General features: G+C 49.1%; 1 protein-coding gene across 1 annotated transcript in view; it reads left to right on the top strand.

Moving 5' to 3' along the window:
• The window catches only part of LOC110517414 (transmembrane protein 114), a 49287-nt gene extending 46252 nt beyond the window's left edge, over positions 1–3035 (top strand). The window contains exon 4 of the mRNA XM_036942120.1: positions 2085–3035. Within this exon, the coding sequence (XP_036798015.1) occupies positions 2085–2317 (233 nt within the window). The 3' untranslated portion in view covers positions 2318–3035. The remainder of the gene's footprint in view (positions 1–2084) is intronic.
• The last annotated feature ends 3418 nt before the right edge of the window (positions 3036–6453 follow it).

Raw genomic sequence — 6453 nt, 5'->3', positions numbered from 1 at the left:
CCTATACCCTACACCTTATACCCTATGCCTTATACCCTACACCCTATACCCTATGCCTTATACCCTACGCCCTATACCCTATACAAGATACTTTATACCCTATATACCCTATACCCTACACCCTATACCCTACACCTTATACCCTATGCCTTATACCCTACACCTTATACCCTACACCCTATACCCTACACCTTATACCCTATGCCGTATACCCTACACCTTATACCCTATACCTTATACCCTATACCTTATACCCTACACCTTATACCCTATACCCTATACCTTATACCCTATATACCTTATACCCTACACCCTATACCCTACACCTTATACCCTACACCCTATACCCTATACCCTACACCCTATACCGTACACCCTATACCCTACACCCTATACCCTACACCTTATACCCTACACCCTACACCCTATACCTTATACCCTATACCCTATACCCTACACCCTATACCCTATACCCTACACCTTATACCCTACATCCTATACCCTATACCCTACACCCTATACCCTACACCTTATACCCTACACCTTATACCCTACATCCTATACCCTATACCCTACACCCTATACCCTATACCCTACACCCTATACCCTATACCCTACACCCTACAGCCTATACCCTACACCCTATACCCTATACCCTATACCCTACGCCCTATACCCTACACCCTACACCCTATACCCTACACCCTATACCCTACACCCTATACCCTACACCCTATACAAGCCCCACCACGACAGTTTATATACCGACCACTTTCCACTCTCATTTATATTCAAAGTACCCTGAACAGAAATATAAATGTAATCATTTCAACAACGGAGTTACAGTTCACATGAGGACAACAATCAATTAAAATGCATTGATTTGGTCCTAATCTATGGATCTCACAAGACTTAGACTACAGGTATTTATTGTATCTTTATTTAACGGCAGATTGTTACCTCGTCAGCTCTGGGATTTGATCTAACAACCTTTCAGTTAGTGGCCCAACACTCTAACCACTAGGCTACCTACCACCTCCACACTCTAATCACTAGGCTACCTGACGCCCTACACTCTAACCACTAGGCTACCTGACGCCCTACACTCTAACCACTAGGCTACCTGACGCCCAACACTCTAACCACTAGGCTACCTGCCACCCCTACACTCTAACCACTAGACTACCTGCCACCTCTACACTCTAACCACTAGGCTACCTGACGCCCAACACTCTAACCACTAGGCTACCTGACGCCCAACACTCTAACCACTAGGCTACCTGCCACCTCTACACTCTAACCACTAGGCTACCTGCCACCTCTACACTCTAACCACTAGGCTACCTGACTCCCAACACTCTAACCACTAGGCTACCTGACGCCTCTACACTCTAACCACTAGGCTACCTGACGCCCAACACTCTAACCACTAGGCTACCTGACGCCCAACACTCTAACCACTAGGCTACCTGCCACCTCTACACTCTAACCACTAGGCTACCTGCCACCTCTACACTCTAACCACTAGGCTACCTGACGCCTCTACACTCTAACCACTAGGCTACCTGACGCCCAACACTCTAACCACTAGGCTACCTGCCTCCTCTACACTCTAACCACTAGACTACCTGACTCCCAACACTCTAACCACTAGGCTACCTGCCACCTCTACACTCAGTGTGTGTCTCCCTAGTGGTCAGTATGTCCCTGTGTCTCCCTAGTGGTAAGTTTGTCCCTGTGTCTCCCTAGTGGTCAGTATGTGTCTCCCTAGTGGTCAGGATGTGTCCCTCCCTAGTGGTCAGTATGTCCCTGTGTCTCCCTAGTGGTCAGTTTGTCCCTGTGGCTCCCTAGTGGTCAGTATGTCCCTGTGTCTCCCTAGTGGTCAGTATGTCCCTGTGTCTCCCTAGTGGTCAGTATGTCCCTGTGTCTCCCTAGTGGTCAGTATGTCCCTGTCATTTGGTATTTTATCAGTAAACACACAGTTTCAGTAAACACACTCCTTTTCCCCATTTCTCTCCACACCTCCCTCCCTCCCTCCCTCCCTCCCTCCCTCCCTCCCTCCCTCCCTCCCTCCCTCCCTCCAGCTCTGTCCTCACTAACAGGGGTGAGTGTGTACATGGCCTACTCTGCTGCAGTCTTCCAGGAGGCTCTGTGTCTGGCTGAGCAGATGGGGGTCAATATGGAGGGGGTCCAGATCCTGTTTGGCTGGTCTCTGGTCCTGTCCTGGATCTCTAGTGGAACACAGCTATTCACCTCCGCTGGATTCCTGCTGGCCTGCAGAACCATCACTACACAGAGACAGGAACTGAAATTATGAGACATGGAGGGAGGGGGAGAGAGAGGATGAGAGAGAGGGAGGAGGCTTCCTGCTGGCCTGCAGAACCATCACTACACAGAGACAGGAACTGAAATTATGAGACATGGAGGGAGGGGGAGAGAGAGGAGGAGAGAGAGGGAGGAGGAGAGAGAGGGAGGAGGCTTCCTGCTGGCCTGCAGAACCATCACTACACAGAGACAGGAACTGAACTTATGAGACATGGAGGGAGGGGGAGAGAGAGGAGGAGAGAGAGGGAGGAGGAGAGAGAGGGAGGAGGCTTCCTGCTGGCCTGCAGAACCATCACTACACAGAGACAGGAACTGAACTTATGAGACATGGAGGGAGGGGGAGAGAGAGGAGGAGAGAGAGGGAGGAGGAGAGAGAGGGAGGAGGAGAGAGAGGGAGGAGGCTTCCTGCTGGCCTGCAGAACCATCACTACACAGAGACAGGAACTGAAATTATGAGACATGGAGGGAGGGGGAGAGAGAGGAGGAGAGAGAGGGAGGAGGAGAGAGAGGGAGGAGGCTTCCTGCTGGCCTGCAGAACCATCACTACACAGAGACAGGAACTGAAATTATGAGACATGGAGGGAGGGGGAGAGAGAGGAGGAGAGAGAGGGAGGAGGCTTCCTGCTGGTCTGCAGAACCATCACTACACAGAGACAGGAACTGAACTTATGCGACATGGAGGGAGGGGGAGAGAGAGGGAGCGAGAGAAGCAGGAGGAGGTGAGAGAGGGAGGAGGAAAGAGAGGGAGGAGGAGAGGGAGGGAGGAGGAGAGAGAGGAGGAAAGGGAGGGAGGGAGGAGGAGAGAGAGGGAGGAGGCTTCCTGCTGGCCTGCAGAACCATCACTACACAGAGACAGGAACTGAAATTATGAGACATGGAGGGAGGGGGAGAGAGAGGAGGAGAGAGAGGGAGGAGGCTTCCTGCTGGCCTGCAGAACCATCACTACACAGAGACAGGAACTGAACTTATGCGACATGGAGGGAGGGGGAGAGAGAGGGAGCGAGAGAAGCAGGAGGAGGAGAGAGAGGGAGGAGGATTCCTGCTGGCCTGCAGAACCATCACTACACAGAGACAGGAACTGAACTTATGCGACATGGAGGGAGGGGGAGAGAGAGGGAACGAGAGAAGCAGGAGGAGGAGAGAGAGGGAGGAGGATTCCTGCTGGCCTGCAGAACCATCACTACACAGAGACAGGAACTGAAATTATGAGATATGGCGAGAGGGGGAGAGAGAGGGAGCGAGAGAAGCAGGAGGAGGAGAGAGAGGGAGGAGGAAAGAGAGGGAGAAGAGGGAGGGAGGAGGAGAGAGAGGGACGAGGAAAGAGAGGGAGAAGAGGGAGGGAGGAGGAGAGAGAGGAGGAAAGAGAGGGAGGGAGGAGGAGAGAGAGGGAGGAGGAGAGAGAGAGAGGGAGAGAGAGGCAGGGGGAGAGAGGGAGTAAGAGAAGCAGTAGGAGGAGAGAGAGGGAGGAGGAAAGAGAGGGAGGAGGAGAGCGAGGGAGCGAGAGAAGCAGGAGGAGGAGAGAGAGAGAGGAGACTTCCTGCTGGCCTGCAGAACCATCACTACACAGAGACAGGAACTGAAATTATGAGACATGGAGGGAGGGGGAGAGAGAGGAGGAGAGAGAGGGAGGAGGAAAGAGAGGGAGGAGGAAAGAGAGGGAGGAGGAAAGAGAGGGAGGAGGAGAGAGAGGGGGAAGAGGAAAGAAAGAGAGGGATGAGAGAGCGGGAGGAGGAGAGAGAGGGAAGAGGAAAGAGAGGGAGGAGGAGAGAGAGGGAAGAGGAAAGAGAGGGAGGAGAGAGCGGGAGGAGGAGAGAGAGGGGGAGAGAGAGGGAGGAGGAGAGAGCGGGAGGAGGAGAGAGAGGGAAGAGGAAAGAGAGGGAGGAGGAGAGAGAGGGAAGAGGAAAGAGAGGGAGGAGAGAGCGGGAGGAGGAGAGAGAGGGAGGATGAAAGAGGGAGCGAGAGAAGCAGGAGGATGGAGGGAGAAAAACATGTTTTCTTGAATTTTTACAATTTTGACTTTGCAGCTGGCCTATCTATGGGAAAAATCACTCCGTTCTGCCTCCAGGACAAGACTCATGACAATAAACGTCGACCTGCATCCTTGATGCAATTCAACTCGGTCCTCGCTCTTGTCTTGACATATCCATTTGATTGGTTAAGACACAAGGTGTACCTGGAGGGAAGGAGTGTTCATGTAACCGGGAAAAGATCACACAGTTAAAGGGGGACAATCTGTGATTGCTACATCCATCTTCTAGACACTTTTAGTGGTGGTGTGAACACATTGATGTTTGAACTGCAGATTTCCCCTTTAAGTGTACTTGTATGGAGGAGAGATGTCTTGATGTGGCCAGAAAGGAAACACCCTTCCCTGCACCGCCTTAACTGGCTCCCAGTCAAACTACACCTCACCTACAAGAAACTACACCTCGCCTACAATAAACTACACCTCCCCTACAAGAAACTACACCTCACCTACAAGAAACTACACCTCGCCTACAATAAACTACACCTCTCCTACAAGAAACTACACCTCACCTACAAGAAACTACACCTCGCCTACAATAAACTACACCTCCCCTACAAGAAACTACACCTCGCCTACAATAAACTACACCTCCCCTACAAGAAACTACACCTCCCCTACAATAAACTACACCTCACCTACAAGAAACTACACCTCCCCTACAAGAAACTACACCTCCCCTACAATAAACTACACCTCCCCTACAATAAACTACACCTCACCTACAATAAACTACACCTCACCTACAAGAAACTACACCTCCCCTACAAGAAACTACACCTCACCTACAATAAACTACACCTCACCTACAAGAAACTACACCTCACCTACAAGAAACTACACCTCCCCTACAATAAACTACACCTCCCCTACAAGAAACTACACCTCGCCGACAATAAACTACACCTCACCTACAATAAACTACACCTCCCCTACAAGAAACTACACCTCGCCTACAAGAAACTACACCTCCCCTACAATAAACTACACCTCACCTACAAGAAACTACACCTCCCCTACAAGAAACTACACCTCACCTACAAGAAACTACACCTCACCTACAAGAAACTACACCTCCCCTACAAGAAACTACACCTCGCCTACAAGAAACTACACCTCCCCTACAATAAACTACACCTCACCTACAAGAAACTACACCTCAACTACAAGAAACTACAAGCCTCCTCAGTCTGGCTTTCTCCTCAGTCTGGCTTTCTCCTCAGTCTGGCTTTCTCCTCAGTCTGGCTCTCTCCTCAGTCTGGCTTTCTCCTCAGTCTGGCTTTCTCCTCAGTCTGGCTTTCTCCTCAGCGTAGCCCAGCAAAACACAGCATCATATGATGCAAAATGCAAAAAAAACACAAGGTTTTGGGTGAAATATTCATTTTAAGGGTAATTAGCTTCAAATATTATATTATTTTGATTGTCTTTTTTTATCCTATATTTTCCTGGGTCTGTTTTTGCTGTAAAGTTTTCTTGTTTTTTTAGAAAGGTACTTTAAATTCAGACTGAACATTGATACAATACACACATTCAGACTGAACATTGACACAATACACACATTCAGCCAGAACACTGATACAATACACACATTCAGACAGAACACTGATACAATACACACATTCAGACAGAACACTGATACAATACACACATTCAGACAGAACACTGATACAATACACACATTCAGACAGAACACTGATACAATACACACATTCAGACAGAACACTGACACAATACACACATTCAGACAGAACACTGACACAATACACACATTCAGCCAGAACATTGATACAATACACACATTCAGACAGAACACTGATACAATACACACATTCAGACAGAACACTGATACAATACACACATTCAGACAGAACACTGACACAATACACACATTCAGACAGAACACTGACACAATACACACATTCAGACAGAACACTGACACAATACACACATTCAGACAGAACACTGACACAATACACACATTCAGACAGAACACTGATACAATACACACATTCAGACAGAACACTGACACAATACACACATTCAGACAGAACACTGACACAATACACACATTCAGACAGAACACTGACACAATACACACATTC

The sequence above is a fragment of the Oncorhynchus mykiss genome, chromosome 13, assembly GCF_013265735.2.
Source record: "Oncorhynchus mykiss isolate Arlee chromosome 13, USDA_OmykA_1.1, whole genome shotgun sequence".
NCBI lineage: Eukaryota > Metazoa > Chordata > Actinopteri > Salmoniformes > Salmonidae > Oncorhynchus > Oncorhynchus mykiss.
This window is presented reverse-complemented; position numbering and strand designations above follow the sequence as displayed.